We start from the raw sequence: 21,892 nt of genomic DNA, 5'->3' as shown, positions 1-21,892 counted from the left end.
TTTGATTGTACTCAGAACTTGGAAATTCTGCCTTCTGAATAGGAAGATGTAGGTAACACCAGACTGCAGATGAGCTGCATACAGAGCTGGACTGGGACAAAACAATCGTCCCGGGCATTTTGACTAGAGACCGGCCCACCATTATAGGAAAAATCATAAAGCCTTTGAATGAAAACAAACACTGTTGTGACAGTGATGTACACTGTTCTGATGGTATATATGTATCAATCTATCAATCGTTTGTTGTAAGACTCAGATAATTATTATTTTTAAAAGCGAGACATTTTAAATGAGAATAATAAAGAAAAGTATTTCCTTGTGCCCCCCTTTCCCTGTTAATGCCCTACCTGGCCCCCTGGCAACACTTTGCTAGACCCGCCCCTGCACAGTTACCAGCTGTCAGCTACTTGGAAAAGGATCCTGGTGTTATTTGTCTCTCAGAAACAGCTCATAACTTCCCTTCAACTCATTCATGTCACCTAAAAGGTAAACCTGTTTCTACATCACCTGTTCAGCTCTGATGATTCAGTAAGGACATCTCCTGGTTTCGTCTGCATGTTTCCCTCTCACCAGATAACCAAACCGATATCATGACCAGCAGCTTTACAGCTGTGACTCCAACAAACATCAGCTGATACTAGAAATTAATATTAAATAAATTCTAACAACAGCTGATCAAGCTTAAACGTGCTGCTGTTGTTTAACGCGACATCCGCTGGTTTCCTCTTTCTGGCGCAAAGTGGGCGATAAATAAACAAGAGAGAAAAGCCGATCAGCTGATCATTGATCAGTTTCGTGATTGAAGTAGAAACGGGAGAGAATGAGAGAAGAAGAGGCAGCTGTGCAGCTTCAGCTTTGTGTCTTTTTCATTGTAGCTGATGTCCGGGACAAACTGTGTTCCTTTTCACCTCAGTACGAAACGCGTAATATTTTCTCTGAATACCAGACGATTCTGTTTTTTACGGGACGGTTGGCAACTCTAATAATTAACCGTAAGAACAAAATAAAGTTCAACATCAGTAACATAGCACCCACCCAGCTGTATAGAAACTCCGTCATGCTAGCTAGCACGCAGTACGAAAATGTCAGCATAACGAAAATAAACTCCACCTAAACTTGGTTTATATCTGACCCAGATAGACTGCAGGTCATAACTTCTTACCTGAAGTTCAGTTCACCTGACACTCGGACCGGCGGCCGCTTCGGGTCTCTCCTCTTGCCTCCCTTTTCCTTCATCCACCTGCTGGCTTCCACCACTTGCTAATGTTATTGAATCTGTGGAAGCTCCGCGATATCCACCACACGAAGTAACGAGTAACGAGCCTATCTAAATCCCAGTAACGAGTAACGCGTTCCTGGTTTTGGCATAATAACTAGTTACCGTGCTCGTTACCACAATAATAACGTAGTTACTGTAACGCGTTACTTAATAACGCGTTAGTCCCAACACTGCCTACCACTAGGTGGTCCTCTCTGCTATGTTTTGTGACCACAGTGTGATTTAAACCCATCTGTTCTCTTACAGTTATACTTATCAGAGTCATTGCTGCCAAAGAATGAGAGGCAAGATACACCCTGGACAGCTCGCCAGGGCTAACACAGAAAGACAGACAACCATTTGCACTCACATTCACACCTACAGGCAATTTAGAATTGCTCATTAACCTAACCCCACCAGCTGCATGTCTTTGGACTGTTCGAGGAAGCCGGAGTACCCGGAGAGAACCCACGCAAACAGAGGGAGAACATGCAAACTCCACATAGAAAGGGCCCAACCAGAAGGTGGATTTGAACTCGGGATCTCAGGACAACAATGCTAAACACCAAGCCACCATGCTGCTCTGATTTAAACAGTAAAACTAACAGTTAACAATGATACTAATAACACATATTTCACAGAATTTAGTTAATTCAGTTAAAAAAAAAAAAAAAACTAAACTGTGCAGAAAAAATGAAAATTATTTTGGGAATTTGGAAAACTAACTAAAACAAAAAATAAATATAGAGGATATCCTTAGATTGAATGTTTGTTAGTTTGGTTAAATTAATGAACACAGGTTGCCCTGCACATGTTTATTGAGACTGTTGGTCAACTATATAAAAGGTTTTTATTGTAACACCTATGCTGAGTTTTTAAAGCCTTGCCTGTGACATACACGCCACAAGCAGTAATGAAATAAACTAAAACTATATATTTTCAAACAGCAAAAGTTGATCCTCATGTGTCACTCTTGACAGTGACAGATGAAAAGGTCCCTCTACATGTACTTAATAAATACAGTGTAATTAATGAAGCAAAGCCCAGTCCTAAGATTAGAAAAGGCTGACCATGTTTATTAATCAGGCTATATAGTATTACTATTATTCACTGTATATATACCATGAAGAATAATATATAATAATACAATATATAAACAGTGTGAATGATAAATGTGCACAGCCTATCACGGTGGGCAACGCTGGTGTGTTTATTCAGTGGGCCCAAAAGCAGACACGGGAGAAATTAACTGATGTTTAAACAAAAAGTGAGCTGTCTATTTCAGGTTAATATCCAAAAACAAAAAAACAAGGCAAGGTGAAAGGGGCGAAACTAAACTAAAACCTAAACTGGGAAAGAACTAACAAACTATGAAAACAATGACGAGAGACAAGAACATGAAGCTGAACAGGAACATAAACGTGAAAAAGTCTAAACATGAGCATGGACATGAACCTGAGTGGTAGCCAAACCTCTGTGACTTGAAGTGACCTGGGGAGACACAGCTGACACAAATGTTCATGGCGCCACAGGGTAAAGTAAAACTAAACACACTGAACATGGAAACAACAGACCTTTCAAAATAAAACAGGAAACATGGAGAGACATGAACTGGGACACACAAGCTTGACACAAGAGACAGAGAGAGGGAGCGAGAGAGGGACACAGAGGAGAGAGACACACACAAGTGGAACCTATAGCCGAGGAGATAACACATGACAAACAGAAAAAGACTCATAAACAAGGAGACATAGGTGAAACATAAACTAGACTAGCTGTTTTGCAAAGAAGAATGGGCAAGGATTTCAGTCTCTAGATGTGCAAAGCTGGTAGAGACATACCCTAAAAGACTGGCAGCTGTAACGGCAGCAAAAGGTGGTTCTACAAAGTATTGACTCAGGGGGCTGAATAATTACGCACACCCCACTTTGCAGTTATTTATTTGTAAAAAATGTTTGGAATCATGTATGATTTTTGTTCCACTTCTCACGTGTACACCACTTTGTATTGGTCTTTCACGTGGAATTCCAATAAATTTGATTCATGTTTGTGGCTGTAATGTGACAAAATGTGGAGGGCTGGGTAGCCGTAGTTTTTGTTGACTGCTGCACAACATGTTTTGCTTTGTTACATTAGAGCCTGTGACGTTGTAAGAGTCCAAATCGTGAGATGATCACATTACTCTGTAAACTCTCAAAGCACTTTAATAAATAAGCAAACAATTCCACCTCTCGCATTATTGCGTAAAGTTGACAGCGCGTCAGGCAAAGAGGCAAGCTCCATCCCCGGCCTCTAGCGACTGTGGAAGTCGCTACACCCTGCGCAGGAGGGAATCAGCTCAGCATAAAGCCTCTCGCAGATTCGAAGGGCAGTCCTTCGAACTGTTACATTTATATTATTCCAAGGTTCCTTATTTACCTCCCACCTTTCCTGTTATTCTGATATCACATTCGCCTATACGTCACACAGTTTCAATCAAAACAACTACTTTCTCATCTATCGTCTTCTACCTTTCTTTTTAAGGTCTTGCCCTATCTTTAACTCCTTTCTTAAATGCACGTCTTAATTGTTTGTGTGTGTGTTTGTGTGTGTGTTTGTGTGTGTGTGTGTGTGTGTGTGTGTGTGTGTGTGTGTGTGTGTGTGTGTGTGTGTGTGTGTGTGTGTGTGTGTGTGTGTGTGTGTGTGTGTGTGTGATGTGCATGTCTCTATCTGCAATATGTGTGTGTGTGTCACTGTAGGTGGGCGTGTGTGCGGGTCATGTCAAGTGTCATGAGTGTGTACTCTGTATGTGTCAAGTGTGTGTTGCGCAGGGGGTTTCCGCTCTCCTCCTTAGTTCTGTTTTTCTAGTCTATACTTATCCAAGGTGTTAAACTATTTTTAACGCTGCCCTTTTGCCTCCTCCTTATCTACTCCAACTTCTGTGCTATTTCTTAGTATCTCGCCTATGCATCTTTTTCCTGTGATGTTACTTCAACTATTCTTGCTCCTAAGATCACACAGGGGCCTGCTTAAAAGTATAATGTTTAAACAGTACAATGCTAAAAAGTATAATGCTAAAAAGCTATATAATGCTATATAATTCCACACCAGACACTCAACTTGAAATGGAAATCTGTGAATCCTCCTTCTTCCTTGTTGGATTATCCTGATCACCTACAGTACCTATCACCTACCCTCTCATTAAGGAAACGTTCACGCAGATTGGGTAAACTGGGTGGTATCCATGTTCACCTTAAGGCCTACTTTAACTCACATGTTGTGACAAATCATCGCATACCTTTGGACGTCCTACCTTCATTCTCTGCTCTTTGAGACTCCACTAACCTCAGACTGTTTGTCATCGTTGGATTCACCCTGTTAAACTTCAGTCGTGCCCGGAGCTGCTGGCTGATCTTCCACCCGTTTGCTGCTGGGCGCGGTCCCCCAGGGGTGGTGTGAATCATGGCAACCTTCGTCTGCTGCAACGCTCTCCAACCAGCAACAGCAACACCACTCTCCATACGGCCTTGTTAAACACGATGTCACTGGCTAATGAGACTTTGTCTTAAATTATTTTATTCTCTCATCCGGGCTTGACTTCTTATTCTTGACTGAAACTTGGCTTCGCCCTGGTGAGTTCTTTTCTTTCTCAGAGCTGCTCCCACCTAATTTCACCTTTCTGAGCTCACCCCGGACCACTGGCAGAGGTGGAGGGCTAGCTTCAGTTTTCAATAACAAATTTCGATGTCGGCAGCTGTCATCTATTCTGCACCCCAGCTTTGAGGTGCAGTTATTGGAACTGAACTGCGTCCCCCCATTTCTCTGTGCTGTGGTGTATCCCCCCCGAATTCGTTAAGGATTTTATTTCTGAATTTGCTGACTTACTTGCTAGGTCCCCCCTTGTTTTACAAGAAAATCTTCACCCTCCCACACACACACCCGCACAAACACATCCTCCAACCACACACGCCCATACTTTGTTTTCAAGCTCCATAGCAGTTATTTCGCACCTTAAACCTTTAGTAAACAATTAAACAAATACAAGTAAATAAAAGTAAATAATAAGCAAATAAAAATAACTACTAACTCTTTTACGCTACGTCCACACCTACACTGGTACTTTTGAAAAAGCAGCTTTTTCTATGCATTTTGACCTTTCGTCCACACGTAAACGGCGTTTCGAATCACTGAAAACTGCGATTTTTTTTTAAAAGACTCCTGCCAGGTTGGAGATTTTCGAAAATGTTTACGTGTGGACGAGTGGAATACGGAGTTTGTCACGCAACATCAAAGGTGTGTGCCTTTTTCACATCATGCTGTGGGCCACATTATTGCTTACATGAGATGAATTTCTACAATGGTGGATAGATTCAAAATACTGTTACAGTTAATCTTACTATCTGCAGTTTTTACACGCTTACATATACACACGCAGCTACTGTCCCTCCATTTAGAAAGGAGAGGCGTCATGGTGTAATTATTTGTAGTTTTTTTTCCTGTATAATAATATTCAACATTGCTATCAATACATTTTTCAAAAAATGCCTCTCTGTGCAAAATTGGTTCAAAAACACAAACAACTGTGGGATACTGTTTGTCCGTGGTTTGGACAGCCCAGTGCGTGCTCCCAACCAGAGCCGGTTCTAGACAGGCATATATGAGGGGGCAGACAGAAATGTAAAGGGGGCACATAGTTTCAATGGAGGTGAGAAAGGTGTGGGGGTTGGGTGGGGTGCTCTGGATTAGGGCTGCCAAAAATGATTATTCTGATAGTCGACTAGTCACCTATTATTATTGCGATTAGTCGACTAATCAGATCATGCGTCCGTTGGACGTAAAACATACAGCTTATTGCACAAGGATGCATCTGCTCTTATGTAACTATTATTAGCTCACAGCTTGAAGTGTTTAAGGTATGTGCTAACAAAAAGTAAAGATAAGATGATAGTTTATTAAATTTTAATGAAATTTGCAGATTGTCTCGGTGGAGTTTAATAAACTCAGCCGTCTGCTCCTTGCTATCTAAAATATAACAGGACACTGGAGTAAATTATCGACCATCTCACACTTCTGTGTACTCAGTTTTCTGTTTGACATTTGTTTAGCTGTATAAAATCTATAACTTTAATCTCAGCCAAACCGATTTACTCAGGAACAAATAAAACATTGGAAAAAGCCAAACAATAACATGTTTAAGATATCTAAGTGACTTATATATGGGGGTGGGTTTTGATTATCGATTTAACGATTAAAATCGATTCTAGCTTGGAAACGTGATATCCATTCCTTAAAATCCTGAATCGATTTTTAAATATACACTTATTTTGCCCGAAACACCAGAATCTCAGTTTAAACCTCACAAAATTTCAACAACCACCAAACAGCTAAAACGGTAAATGAGAGCAGGAAAACAGATTCGGCACAAAGATGTAAACACAAAGCGCAGACTCACCGACGGATCAGAATCAGTGAGATGTCGCCTTTCTCACCCGACGGCACGGACAGAGGCATCAGAAGATGACGCCACAGGTGCCACAGGTTGTGAAGGTACCTCAGGGACAAGGAGCCACAACTCATCATCACTCAGAGAGGTCCGCTCTGAGTCAGCAGGCACAGGCGGGGGTGGAGCCTGTGGACCAGGTGCAGGAGGCCCTGGGCTGACCTGTGCCTTCAACATGTCGCGATGGACATGTCGAACCTTCTCCAAGTCTCCCACGGGGGAAATGGTGTAAACAGCCCCATTCTCTTGGGGTGCCCTCAACACCTGATAGACCACAGAGCTCCATAGGTCCTGGATCTTGTGCCGGCCCCGGGCGCTGTGATCTCGAAGATACACCAGCTGACCGACCTTTAAAGGAACAGGGTGGACTCTCTGGTCATGGCGCTCCTTGCGACGGTCAGCAGCCAGCGACAACCGTGCCCGAGCTCCCTCAAAAGCCACCATTAACCTGGCTTGATGCTCGGCCACCCAGTCCTGAACCTCTCCAGGCACTGGGTCCTGAACCCGGCCTAGAAGGAAATCAATAGGCAGCCTAGGATCCCTGCCAAACATCAGGAAAAAGGGCGACTCTCCAGTGCCCTGATGGGGCGTGCTATTATAGCAAAAGAGCACGTGTGGTAAGCATGCAGCCCAGTCGCGTTTCCGCGATGATGGCAGGGTCCGAAGGAGGTTATGGAGGGTTCGGTTAAACCGTTCACACTGCCCATTACCCGCTGGGTGGTAGGGGGTTGTACGGGACTTAGCTACCCGATACAACTCACATAACTGTTGCATCACCAGACTCTCAAAATTTCTACCCTGGTCAGAGTGGAGGCGGCTAGGAACGCCAAACTTAAAAAACCACTCCGTCAATAGGACCTGGGCCACAGTAGAGGCCCGCTGGTCCCGGGTAGGGACTGCGACAGTGTATTTGCTGAAAACGTCAGTCATGACCAGGACGTTTTCGACTCCACTACGAGAAGGTTCCAACAGTGTGAAATCTATGGCCAGAATTTCATTTGGCCTGGATGCCAACAGGTGGCCCATATAACTATGAGGCCCCAACTCTGAGTCCTTCGCGACCTGACAGCGTTCACAACGCTGAACCCATTGTTTGATGTCAGAGGACATCCCGGGCCAATAGCAACGCTGCCTGACCAGTTCAGTGGTACGCTCAATACCTTGGTGCCCATGGTCCTGGTGCAGCTGCCTCAAGGTCTCAGGCTTCAGAGCCTCTGGAAGAACAAGTTGGAGGGCTTCCTCACCTCCACCCGGACGCAAAATACGGCGATAAAGGATGCCATCCTTCTCCACCAGACGATCCCACTGACGCAGCAGAACCATGACTGGTTTGGGGAGCTGACTCCTTTCCTCCGAAGAGGGCGGGGACTGCCTCCTCCAGTATACCAAGAAATTCTTGAGGAGGGGATCAGCCTCCTGCAAAGCACGAATATCCCCTGGAGAATGAGACGGAAAGGCCCCAATCTCCGACTGAGTAACAGCGGGCAGCACTGCTGGACACGGAGCCTGCTGAAGCGAAGTGGGGATGGGAGTCCCAGGCAACACGCCCTCGGCCAGGCTGGAGCTCGTCTCATACTGTCGGGAGAGAGCATCAGCATTCCTATTACTGCGGCCTGAGCGATACTTAATCTCAAAGTCGAATGCCGCCAGCTGGGAGGCCCACCTCTGCTCGGTGGCACCCAGCTTAGCTGAAGAGAGGTAACTGAGTGGATTGTTATCAGTGTAAACCACACACTTGTGCCCCAGCAAGTACTCCCGGAACTTCTCGGCCATGGCCCACTTGAGCGCAAGAAACTCCAGCTTCATAGAGCTGTAATTGTCCATATTGCGCTCATGGGGCCGGAGACCTCGACTGGCATAAGCCACTGGCCGAACAACACCCTCTACTTCTTGGGAGAGGACTGCACCCAAGCCACTGTGACTGGCGTCAATCTCCAATATGAATGGACGTGTGAAATCAGCATATGCCAGCACAGGGGCAGACACAAGTTTGGCTTTCAGGGCCTCAAAACTCTCCTCACACTGAGGTGTCCAGATAGCACTCAAACTCTGTCCCGAGCCCTTCTTTGTCTTGGTGCCAGCCAATTTAGCCACCACTTGATGCAGGGGAGCCGCCAATGTGGCAAACCCCTCCACAAAGCGCCGATAATAGCTGGCGAAACCCAAAAAGGATCGCAACTCTGACACGGAACGAGGACACTGCCACTTGGCTACTGCGTCAACCTTGGCTGGATCGGTGGAGACGCCCTCACACGAGATGACATGACCCAAGTAGTTGACCTTTGGCTGGAAAAAGGTACACTTTTCTAACTTAGCCTTAAGCCCCTCTTGCTGCAGCCTTTTCATCACCATCTCTAGCCGTTGCAGATGCTGAGAAACGGACGAGGAAAACACAATGATGTCGTCCAGGTACAGCAGTAGCGACTGACACTGCTGATCCCCGAACATCCGCTGCATTAGGCGCTGAAAAGTACCAGGAGCATTGCACAGCCCGAATGGCATTCGATTCCATTCGAACAGGCCAAACGGCGTGCAAAAAGCGGTCTTAGGCTTATCCTGCTCAGAGACTGGCACCTGGTTGTACCCGCTGGCCAGGTCGATGGTAGAAAACCAGCGTGCGCCAGCAAGGGCATCCAGACTTTCCTCAATGCGAGGTAGCGGGAAGGCGTCCTTCCTCGTTTTGCTATTCAGCAAACGATAGTCAACGCACAAACGGAGACTTCCATCCTTCTTGCGGACCAACACGATGGGGGAGGCATACGGACTGCTACTCTCCCTAATTACCTGGGCCTCCAATAGCTGATTGATATGGGCCCTGACGGCCTCATAATCAGAAGGAGGAATCCGCCTATACCTCTGCCGGACGGGTACGTCATCAAGCAGAGGTATATCGTGCGAGATAAGGTTTGTGCAGCCCAAGTCTCCCTCATGAGTGGAGAAAACAGAGCGGTACTTCTGCAAAAGTAACCGTACCTCATGTTGCTCTGACTCAGTGAGAGCAGACAGGTCAATCGCATCCACCATGTCTTGAGCAGGGCTGCTGGTTGTATGGGAGGAAACTGTAATGGGAAAAGAGTGTTCCTCGCTAACACCAGCAGGGAGGCTAACAACAGTAGCTTGGCTGATCACTCCTAAATGGGTCCGTGGGTGGAGGACAGCTTCAGCTGTTCCCACATTAGTGACTGGGATATAGGCAACACCCTTATCCACCTGGACCAAACATGGAGAGGCCAGTAACCCAACTGGCAGCCCGGACTCAGGAGGCTCGAAAAGCACAGACTGGCCTGACAACTGCTGTGAACAAGTGGTGGCCACCAGCTGCATGACACCACCAGGTATCCGCACGGCCCGCGGGCCCTGTACCTTGACGGTACCAACACGGTCCTCTGGGGCTTGGGCTGCAGACTGGTGACACTGATGTAAAGCCTCCAAAACTGGTCTCGGTGCCTGTGACACAGAAGGAGAATTAAACAAGGAGCCACCGAAAGCCCCAAACAGCTCTTGATAACAGCGACGGATGACATTCATTCCTAAAATACCAGGAACAGAGGGCGTGGCACCAGGAGGGTCCTTCACTATGAGGATCCCACAAGAGGGCATTTCCTTGCCACACAGGAGTACACTGAGCTCCAAATAGCCAATGTAAGGAATGGCAAGCCCATTGGCAGCCCGAAGCTGTAACCAATGGCATGACTGAAGGCGTTCTTGTCCCCAAGGGGCAAAATGCGTCAAAAAGAAGCTCTCTGTAATGGTGGAAACCATGGAACCAGTATCCACCAAACAAGGGACAGTCACCCCACTAATCAGCACATCCATCTTTGGACACGATGAAATTAACCTGCCAATCCTATCTTTCGGTGAGCCAGTGAACTCCCCACCTGAACTGTGGCTCTGCAGCTCAGAGGGTTTTAGTTTTCCGACTGGGTAGCGGAAAGGTGATTACCAACCGCCGTACGAGGAGGGCCTGAATCAGAACCTGCTCTGGTGCGGTGTGAAACCCGCTCCCCAGTGCACTCCCTAGCAAAGTGTCCTGGCTGCTGACACCGGCGACAAATCACCGAGGCAGCCCGTGAAGGCCGAACACCTCTTCGGGGGTTCTGTAAAGAAACCACTGTCTCAGTGAGCTGATTTAACTGCTCTTGCTGGCGCTGTAGGAGTTCCTTTAGCTCATGCCACTCAGACTCGGGCATACCAACAGGAGCAGACCTAGGGCTAGTGCGCACCCCACACTGGAAACCATACGCTGATGGGTGGGAATAGCCACGGTCGCGAACACCGCCTGGAAACCCTTCTCTTTCCCATCTAATTGCTTCCCCACGCACCTCTAACAAGGTGGCAGTAGGCTCACGGCGAACATATTGTTTAAGCTCTCTACGGAGAGCACTGTCAGCAACATGTTCTACAAACTGGTCTCGGAGCAGCACCTCTGCATTACGCATGCCATCAGGTGCACTTTGTTTCACTTGCTCCATCAGAGCCATTAGCGCTAAGGAAAACTCCTGCAAAGTCTCTCCCTCCCGCTGTCTCCTCGAAAAGAAAGCCTGCTGCAGAGTGACAGGACTGCGCATTACCATACAGTTCCTTTAAAATGGTCAACACCCGAGCAGGATCCCCTCGCTCTGAATTAGGGCGAAATTTGATCTCCTCCCTTGCTTCTCCCTCTAAATGGTCAAAAATAAAAAAAAAATGCTTGATCAGCAACAGACAGGTGCCGGGCACACATGCACGCTTGAACCTCTTCAACCCATTCAGATATATTGATGCCCGTTCTGCCATTAAACATGGGACATTTACGGTCCCTAGGCACCACCACCAAACGCTCTGTAACAGCGGCTTGGCTACCAACATTTGGTATGCAACCAGCTGATGCGAAGGAGGCCGACGCGGCACCACCACCAGACTCCAGCACAGCGCCTCTATCCCGGCGCAATTGCTCATTATCTGCTTTTAACTGTGCTACCAAGTCTCTAAGTTGCTGCAATTCTTCCTCCATAATAAATTTTAGACCAAAACAGGGAAAATTAAATCAGCAAGGTGCTAAAATCCTATTACTCTTCCTCCTAAACCTGGATACTGCTGTCTTGTCTATAATCACACTTAAAAAGAAATAGAGCCTTCAAAGCAGGTAAACTATGCTCTCTACAAAAATAAAACTATTTACAAAACCAAACATCTACCTCAAATGTGCATCCTGTCGACCAACGCCAAGTATGTGACCAAGTGGTCGGCGGGGTTAGATAAAAGGAAATAAAATGACAACGCCACCTAGGGGATTTTCACCCCTAGGAAATATATTTAAGAAAAATAGATAAAAGGAATAAAAAGAGGCCGCACAGATTCAAGGATGCACTCCAAGGCAGGTTGGCTCCAATATTAAAACAGTTTATTTATAATAAAAATAAATAAAATATTAGAAACCAAAATGTAGCGTCATTGTTGACAGTGTCTTAACGTGAAAATAAAACAATCATGGAACTTGGACTTACCAGCAGCCGTGGACCCAAAAAAAAAAAAAAAAAAAAAAAAAAAAAAATCACACAAAACGAAAATCACTGCAACCCACCCGGTGCTGTACAAAAGAAAGTGTGAAAACGACCCACCACCTAAGGTCCCAGGGCCACTGGTACGTCCTCCGTTCACTAAAAGAAAACACAGAAAAATATGTTAAAAGAATAACAGGACACTGAGCGTCAGGCTCGCTACAGATGATACAAAGAACTAAAACCCACTTTAATAGCTTTAATAAAAGAAACCACACACACACACACACACACACACACACACACACACACACACACACACACAGGAAGGCTTGTGCCCCGCGGGTCCACTCGTACTGGTAGTAATGGTCCCAGCCTCAATCGCGAGCTGGTCTGGCTCCCCACAGGCTAAGACCAGCAACGGGGGCAATTTAAAATCCCCGGCACGACACTCGGGCAAAGAATTGCTTCAGCCCGATCACAGAAGCGTGGGCACACGCAACAATCCAGAAATAAAATAGAATAAAATAAAACCAGGCGAACCAGGAAATGGTAGGCCTACTTAATAAAACCAAATAAGACAAGGTAAAACAATTCAAAACCAAACAAGACAAGACAAGACAAGACAGCAGGCTCCACTGAGGAGGAGCCCTCACAACAACGGCTAGGCAGGTGTCTTGATTCTTCACTTAAGGCTGTGTGAGTTGCCACAGAGGTGAAGGCAGCGATCACGCCCTAAAACAGACAAATATAACCTTAGCCTCTGGTAGCTGTGAATGCTAATAAAAATAGTTTGAACAGCTTACCCCAGGACCGGAGGCGCTATACTCTCACTGGTGGGGGAAATCACACAAGCACCTCTCTCCGCAACGCCGGAATAAAACAACCTGCCGCGCTACAACAGGCCGCAAAAACTATTACTATACATTCCAATACTGAGAGGGAATCTGAGGTTAAGCGAGAGCATACCTGTGGCTGTCATATGATCTACTCTTGCCGATCAGTCCGTCGCAGAGTGTCAGCATTTACTGCTGCTTTGCGCTGAATGCATAGGAGGAATAATCCAAAGAAGCACCGGCTTAGCTTTATACCTGGTGCCAGCCTGCAATCAATATGCAGGTGGGTTCCCAATTGACCTAGTTTTGCAGTAAGAGCGAGCGCAGGAGAGAGCGAGAGCAGTAGAGCGAGCGAGCGAGAGAGAGAAAAGAAAGGCGAGTAGCCCATCCGGCTACACTTGCTCGGAAAATAAGGGGTTTTTCGCTTTTAAATTTTTTTTTCTTCCCACGCAGCGGATGCTAATGTTTTTGTCGCTTTTTACGGAATCAAACTCAAAGTAAGGTCAGTACTTCCACACTTTAAACGCTGCACGGTCATATGCTGTCCCGCACTCGTTATATTATACATTGTTGATCTGCACACAGCTGTTGCCATGAACGTCGCACTCGCTTACGTCATTTTTCATGAGACACTCTCGCAAAAAAATCACGGTTTTAGTAACGCAGTGATGCAGTGTGCTTACGGAAAGTAACAGTAATCTAATTACCTTTTTTGCAATAGTAATCCCTTACTTTACTCGTCATCTCATGCATGTTTCTCTTCATCATCCAGCCAGGCAAGTAATGTCTTCTATTTAATTTTAATTTTAAAATAATTTTTTTTTCTACATCAGTAATGTGTGAAACATATATTACAGTATTACAACGTCATACACCATATGACATGTAAAACACACACTACATATCCATAGCTGGACTGGCCATCGGGCATACCGGGCATTTGCCCGGTGGGCCGCTCGTGATTTTTCGTTTTTATGGGCCGATGGGGTTTTATTTCTTTTATTTTTTCAACGGTATAAATGAATAGTGGTGTATTGGCCAGTTGGTCATGATCGACTCTGGGCTGGACCAATTACAGCCGAGGAGGTCGAACTTTAAAGTTGAGGTGAAAAGCAACGCGATTTGTCCCGATCAGCTGATCAGCTGATCGGCTTTTCTCTCTGCTTCAGAAAGCGCAAACCAGCGGAGGTCGCGTTAAACAACAGAAGCACCTTTAAACTTGATGAGCTGTTGTTAGAATTTATTTAATAATTTCTAGTATCAGCTGATGTTTGCTGGAGGGATGAAGGGTTGAAGGGAAGTTATGAACTGTTTCTGAGAGAAAAATAACACCAGGATCCTTTTCTAAGTAGCTGACAGCTGGTAACTGTGCAGGGGCGGATCTAGCAAAGTTTTGCCAGGGGGGCCAGGTAGGGCATTAACAGGGAAAGGGGGGAACAAAAAATACGTTTCTTTCTTATTCTTATTTAAAATTTCTAGCTTTTAACAAATAATTATCTGAATCATACAACCAAAGTTTTCATCTGATGTCAAATGTATAGAAATCCATTATTGTACACAGTAATTTTTTTCAGGGTCCCAACATAATTTCTTCAGAAGTACTGTATATGATGCCAGTATTTTCCCACATTTTCTAGATACTGTACCAGTACAGTGTGTAAAATACCATCAAAATTAAGTTTTGATGGTAAGTTTTGAGTGAGGAAGTTTTATTCTTTCTCACCTTTCTGTCTCCTTTCACTTTTTAAAGGTTGCCATGTTAGAAAAAAATATTTTGCCCTGCCATGCTGTTTATTGATGTGGTAAGTAAATAGTTTATGAAAATATCACTAAATCTGTCATTTATTATTTTTAATATTCAGTAATGGTCATGTCTCACCTCTAGTCTTCTCTGTCTTAATTTCAGGTTTCCTCCATGTGTTGTAGAAAGTTCAGGAGGTAAACCAAGCAGTCTTTGGGTTTCGGCTAAGTACTGTTTAGAATACCAGAATAGGGAGGATGGTGTAGGTTTAAGTTAAGTTCTAGATTGATACATATATACCAACAAGACAGTGTACATCACTGTCACAACGACGTTTGTTTTCATTCAAAGGCTTTATGGTTTTTACCATAATACCTGGTGGGCCGGTCTCTAGTCAAAATGCCCGGGCCGATTTTTTGTCCCAGTCCAGCCCTGTACATATCTATTATAAAGCAGTTGTCACAGGGTGTTCGTTTCACTCATCTGTTCTTGATTTGATTACACATTCCTCTCAGTTGTCCCATAAGTTTGAATGACACTATGTCATGAAATATGGAAGTCTTTAAAGCACAGAATGAAAATTACAATAATTTAAGTTTAGTTTAGCAGTCATACAAGTACAATGTATTCATCCATGAGAACTACACCTAGTCAAATTTCTCATGATCAAAAAGTGTGTAAGTATATGTGTGTGTTGCTGTTGTTATTGTTGTTGGCGGTGGTGATGGTGAATGGTGTAAGGTTGTTAATGATATATTTGATAACAACCTTAGAAGTGTTTAGGAGCCCATTTTGCTGACTTGTTAATTTCAGTTGTCAGACCACATCCTTTCAGCTCTCTATATAAAGCTGAGCGTCACAGTTTCAGTGCATTCAACATCTACCAGAGACGAAATGCAAAATGTTCTGCAAGAGTTATTTCAGTGTTTTTGTTTCATGCATGCTCCTCATGATAATTCAGCCAGGTGATTAATATTTTCTTTTATACTTTAATTTACTTGTAGACAATTTTCTCATTCATTTAAACAAGTAGAATGCATAGTCACATTATTTACATGTTTCAGCATTAGAAAAGCAGTTGATGAAGGGTGTTTGTTTCAGTCATCTGTTTTTGACTGTATCATCTGCTGATTTTGTTATGTGACTGGATATTTTCTTTTTGCTTTAGGTCATGGTTCTGAGATTATTGGGGGGAAAGAAGTCAAGCCACACTCGCTGCCTTTCATGGCTCGTGTGGAAAGTGATCGATCTTCATGTGGCGGGACATTAATCCATCCACAATGGGTCCTGACAGCCGCCCACTGCAATGAGTAATAACGCTTACTTTTCTTAAACTTTCAAATGAAAATGTTGCAATATTTATGTTTAACTGACTGTGTGAAAGATAATACATAAAGAGATTTAATGAGAGATCACAAGGAAAACATCTATAAGACATGACTTAATCTGACAGCTTGGCAGATTAATGAAAACAGAGGTTGATTACACTCCAAGAAATGACAAAAAACCCTCGTCTGGGGATCTCCTCAGCCCTTCCCAGGAGGGTGGCACAGATGCCCCTCCGGTGGTACTCCTTGGGCTCTCGCACTCTGGGGCCTCTGGATGTCTGGAGCCTGGATCTCCTCCATGCCTGCTTCATGCCCTGGGGGACGGGGCTATGGGCCTCCACACCCTCTAGCAGACCGTTACATGGGGAAACCTTTTGTATACAAGCGCGCTGATCCACACAGGTGTGCACACGGGTGTTCACTGTTCGTAGACATAAACTACACCTTTCTCAGTTGCTACTTCAAAGCACATTGTGCGCTGTCTGTCCTGCGTGCTGCACAACAACATTCAATATTTAGTATTTACTGCTGTTCACACTTAGCTAGATTAACGTGATGGTGTTGTGTTTAGTATGTTGCTTTGTTTTGGTTTTTTTGCTTGTTTTCTCTTCTTTTTCTCTCAACAGGTGATCCAGGAGATTTTTTTTTCTCTTTGTCTTTGTAAGTGCCCTTTCTCACTGTCCCTTTTCCCTTCTGTTTTTCCTTTTCCTTCCTCTCTTTCTTTCTCCCTTTCCTATCCCCCAGTCTTGTCTGTCCCATCTGTAACAACTGAAAATAAAATAAATAATAACAACAAAGTTTGATCAAATGGACCAATACGGCAATGCCATGATGATCCATTTGGCAAAATAAATCCATTTGGTATCCTTGTTGGTCTTCAGACAACAATTCTGACAGCTAAAGAACCAAATGGGACAGACAAAAAAAAAAAAAGAAAAAGAAATGACAAAAAACAATTCTAATCTAGCCTTCAAAATATTCATAAATATGTATAAAAGGTGCCTTTTAAATAACAAACATACAAATAATCCTCTTTAAAGGTATTTTATGTTACATTTGCTTCAGAACTGGAACAAGAAAGTAGACACTAAAATGTGTCAGTTTATTTTGTTCAGACTCTTTTCAACCATCATATAAAACGCCTTATTATAATTATTAATCTAAAACTGCCTAATAAATGGAGAGGATGAATATACAACCTTTACAACACTGGGAAATAAGTTATTGTTCATTTTTTATTTATAGTTTGTCCATTTTATTGTGTGTTGTATCTTCACAGAGTATTTTGTTTGCACTAGTCATTGTCCGAGAGACAAAATTGCACTCAGTTAAAGAATAACAGACATCACAGCTACATACACATGAAATATGTAATAGATTTTATAATCTAAAACAATTTTATAATGTTGAAATTTTCATTCAGCTGTGAGAAAATATCTTGAAATTCATTTAAGGCTCAGTAACAGCACGGGTGAAATTTTCCAAATATACTGAGGCAACTATGATTATTTTATGATTGTTTTACACACTCCTGACCCGTAACCATTTTATATGCGTGAACTGTTTTTGTTTACAGTATGACTCTAGTGATCCTGGGAGCGCACTCCCTCAGGAAAAAGGAAGCTGGTTCTCGGCAGCTCAGAGTGGTTGAGAAACGATTTCCTCATCCTGGCTATTACAGTGCATTCAAGGGCAATGACCTCATGTTGCTCAAGGTAAGTTGATAATTCACTGATCAATACCAAGTGAAGCAAAAGATACCCTCCTGAAACCCAGAATAAAAATACTTTGATTATTAGATTTTATTTTCAGATAATTTAAATATTTTGTTTCAAAGAAACATGTTGTATCTTTTTTATTGTTATTTATTTATCTTTTGTCTCTTGAAGTGGACATAAAGTCTTGTTAGATCACAAAATGATATGATGAAGCAGAGTGATATTAGGAGCTGTCAGGGCCTGACATTAGAGCAGGGCTGTCCAAGTCCAGTCCTCGAGAGCTACTGTCCTGCAGCTTTAGATGCAGCCTTGCTCCGACACACCTGAATCAAATGGACACCCCTGCATTAGAGCAACAAGGTGAAAGTTCAGAAGGAGGACATACCAGCTTTTGAGGACCCTGAGAAGGGGCAAAATGATGACAGATAGTGTCCATTGTGGATAAGAAGTATTGTATGAGCTGGGGCTTTGAGGTTCTGGAATTTGGTTTATCAACCACCATACAGGAGACGAGTCTGTAAAGAAAAACGTCTTTTCAGGCTCCTCAAAAGCTGATATGTCCTCTGAGCTTTCACCTTCCTGCTCTGATGTTTGGTCTCCCTTCACCTCAACCCCTGACAGTAGGAAGACAGACTCCCCTTCCGTAGTTTTTTTTTTTTTTTTTTTTTTGGTTTTTTCAAATGTTTGTTTCAAATATCTTTTATTAGGAGCAAGTATCATGGTTGTTACAAATTGATAGAACTTATTCCCCCTTTTTCTCTAAGCTAACAAGACAGACAAATAAACAACAACAAAAGGAAGAAAAAAAAAAAAAAAAAACAAAAACAAAAAAAAAACCCACCCACTATAGGCCCCAATCCCCCGACTGCCAGAAAAAAAAGTTTATATTTTTCCAAGGTATGTAAGTAAAGGGTGCCAGATTAATTCAAAGTCTTTTACATTATCATTCATAGTGTATCTTATTTTTTCAAGTTAAAGAGTATTTGTAAGTTCTGTAAGCCACATCTTTAATACAGGAGCCTCTTTGCCTTTCCAAAGCTGCAGGATCACTTTCTTTGCAATAATCAATGCATATGACATAAACCTTTTTTGAGAGTGTTGTAAATTTTGTGTTTCTTTGGAGATCCCAAAAATAATTACTATCGGATTTGGCTCAATCTTACTCTTAAAAATATTAGACAAGTAGGTAAAAATGTCACACCAAAAACCCTGAAGCCTTGGACAAAGTGCAAAACTATGTAACAGATTTCCATAATGTATCATACATTTTTCACAGAGGGGGGAGCAGTCTGGGTACATTTTGTGAAGTCTTTCCCTTGAGTAGTGTAACCTGTGTACAATTTTGTACTGAATTAAACAGTGACGGGAATTAATAAAAGGTGTGTTTATGTTGCGTAAGACCTCCTGCCAAAAATCTTCTGATAGGGGGATCCCAAATTCCTTTTCCCACTCCTCTTTAATTGAGAAAGTTTAAGGTATACTCAACTCCTGTATTGAGTTATAGAATAATGAAATTCTCTGTTCAAACCCCCGTCTATCACTAAGGCATCTATCCAAAGAGTCAGACGGCATGTTTTCAAACTGCGGCAGATATGTATGGATATAGTTTCGTAGTTGAAGATATCTAAAAAAATGGCTATGCGGTAATCCAAATCTATCTTTTAATTGTTGAAATGACATGAAGGTATCATTTGAGTATAAGTCTTTTAGTTTACAAATTCCCAATTCCTGCCACACGTTGAAAGCTCCGTCTGCACATGATGGAAGGAAAGAGGGGGTAGCTGTAACAGGTGTACACATTGATAGTGTTTTCAGTTTAAAGTGCTTAATTATTTGTCTCCAGATTTGCAAGGTGGTGTGAATCACTGGGTTCGAATTATAGTGTGCGTTTGTCAAGGGAGTAGGAGATAGTAATATTCCACCAACACAATAAGGAAGGCAATCCTCCCGCTCCATCTGCAGGCCATGGGGGAGTAACGCTGTATCCTCCAATAAAAGGGAAATTATTCCTAAATTTGATGCCCAGTAGTAATGGATGAAATTGGGTAGTGTAAGTCCTCCAAGGGATCCGTGTTTACATAGGTGGTCTTTTTTTATTCTATGTGTTTTGTAGTTCCATATAAACGGCATAATGATGGCGTCGAACTTTTTGAAAAAAGATTTGGGCAAGAAATTTGGAATATTTTGGACCAAGTACAAATACTGTGGGAGAAATACCATTCTTATTGAGTTCACTCTCCCTATCAATGAGATAGGGAGTGTCCTCCAATACTGGATGTTGTTTTTAAGCTTCTCCAGTAGAGGGAGAAAATTTTCTTTCACTAGGGAACTGTATCTTTTAGTTTCTTTCTGCTTTTCTCCCTAATCTCTGATTTCCTGAAGTATGGACATTGGTTGAAAATGTGAGGTAAATCCTGCTGTCCACTACAAAGGACAATGAATAAGTTTTGTTTTGGAAGGGGTAAAATTACTGTGCAATTCTGAAATCCTACTAAATCAAAGTTGAGGCTCTCAAATTGAAAAAAAAAAAAAAAGTTTAACCAGCAGAATTATAATATTTGTTAAAAAAAAGTGTCACTTGACCCACCCCCTTTGGCATAAAATATAGATTGCATAAACAGTGGTTGACAGTGCAGTCTCAGACTCATGTCCTTGACAGAGGACAAAAAATAATTGCTGGGTATTACAAGGAGGATAAAAGGTAAAAGCAGACTTTTTCTCTTTAACGTATTTTTGTGTATGTATAATTAGATTTTTCAGTAAGTTACAACACCTATTTTCCATTTACAAAACAAAATGTATAAATAGATGAGTGGGGGTTCAAGACTTTAGCACAGTGCTGCATGAATACTTATGTTATGACCTGCTCTGTAAAGGTCAAATATAAACAGTCATTATGAGTATGTAATATGTCCATTCAATTATTGTTCAGCTTAAAAAACCAGTGATGCTCACCAAGACAGTGAAATGTCTCCGGTTGGGCAACACCGTCAAGGAGCCTCCAGCTGGCAGCAAATGTATGGTGGCTGGATGGGGACGAACTGAAAGCAACCGACCATCTCATGTCCTCATGTCTGCCAATGTGACTGTGATCGACAGAGAGACATGCAACTCTTATTATACTGCTATCACCAGTGACATGATATGTGCTGGTTCAACTGGTAAAAAAAAGGTTGATGTCTGTAGAGTAAGTATATAGAGTGTGTGTGTATTTTTGTGTCTTGTCTGAACTAAACAGGCATTCAGCTCAACACTATTGGCTTTTTCACATCCACAAGTAGTCAAAGAATGACTACCATGTATTTGTTCTTGCTGCAGGGGGATTCAGGAGGGCCACTGTTGTGCAATGGGGTGCTGGTTGGAGCTACTTCTTTTGGAAGGAAGTGTGAGAGTAAAGAGAACGTACCGGGAGTCTACGCATTCATCTCAAACAAACAACTCAACTGGATCAAAGAAACAATGAAGTCATATGAAATGCCATGAATCCACAGGCATCAATACATATGAGCTAAGCAAGCCAAAAATCTTTGATGCTTTTATGCTTAATCTGTCACTGCTTTCACCATAGAGACTACACATATATGATATCAGCCATCTCATGGTTAGTACTATCCACTGCAGAAACATAAAACCAGATCTTCTTTGTAGCCTTTCTCTAGGACAATCATTGTGATGGTTTGTGGATTATTTCATTTTCCAGAATTTTGGCATTTTGGCTGCTGTAACTGTAGAGTCTACATAAATGTGGTTATTTCTGAAAGAATTTCTACAAGAACAGTTCCTAAAATAACTGCTTCTTGCAGTGGAAAATGACCTTTATCCTTCTTTTATTGTTTTACTTGTGAAAAGATAATACTTACTACTGTTAACTAGAAAATTGACATAAAACATTTGTTTATGAAAACCCCCAGCAACTTTTTTATATACCTTTTACATTTTCTACTTTCTAATAAAGCTAACAGCATGAATAAAAAAGATTTCTTTCTTTCTTTCTTTCATTGTTTGTGCTGCAATTCTTTCAAAATTTTGTCTTTTTACACTAACTCCTAAAT

At 42.8% G+C, this 21,892-nt stretch overlaps 1 protein-coding gene and 1 long non-coding RNA gene across 2 annotated transcripts; one reads left to right on the top strand and one right to left on the bottom strand.

Moving 5' to 3' along the window:
* Positions 1 to 12,296: 12,296 nt before the first annotated feature.
* Positions 12,297 to 13,449, bottom strand: LOC109204556 (uncharacterized). The gene is made up of 4 exons (XR_003222417.1): positions 13,187 to 13,449; positions 13,024 to 13,112; positions 12,540 to 12,952; positions 12,297 to 12,376 (listed from the first exon to the last, which is right to left on the bottom strand). It is a non-coding gene; the product is annotated as an uncharacterized LOC109204556 (long non-coding RNA).
* Positions 13,450 to 15,671: 2,222 nt separating this feature from the next.
* On the top strand, positions 15,672 to 21,815 carry LOC100704488 (granzyme A). Its single transcript, XM_003460332.5, has 5 exons — positions 15,672 to 15,759; positions 15,963 to 16,104; positions 17,699 to 17,837; positions 20,773 to 21,027; positions 21,159 to 21,815. The coding sequence occupies exons 1-5, from the start codon at positions 15,696 to 15,698 to the stop codon at positions 21,321 to 21,323; spliced, it is 765 nt and encodes a 254-aa protein (XP_003460380.1). The 5' UTR covers positions 15,672 to 15,695; the 3' UTR covers positions 21,324 to 21,815.
* Positions 21,816 to 21,892: the final 77 nt, after the last annotated feature.

This window comes from Oreochromis niloticus, linkage group LG12, assembly GCF_001858045.2.
Source record: "Oreochromis niloticus isolate F11D_XX linkage group LG12, O_niloticus_UMD_NMBU, whole genome shotgun sequence".
NCBI lineage: Eukaryota > Metazoa > Chordata > Actinopteri > Cichliformes > Cichlidae > Oreochromis > Oreochromis niloticus.
The sequence above is the reverse complement of the archived record's forward strand: the minus strand, read 5'-3'. Positions and strand labels throughout refer to the sequence as shown.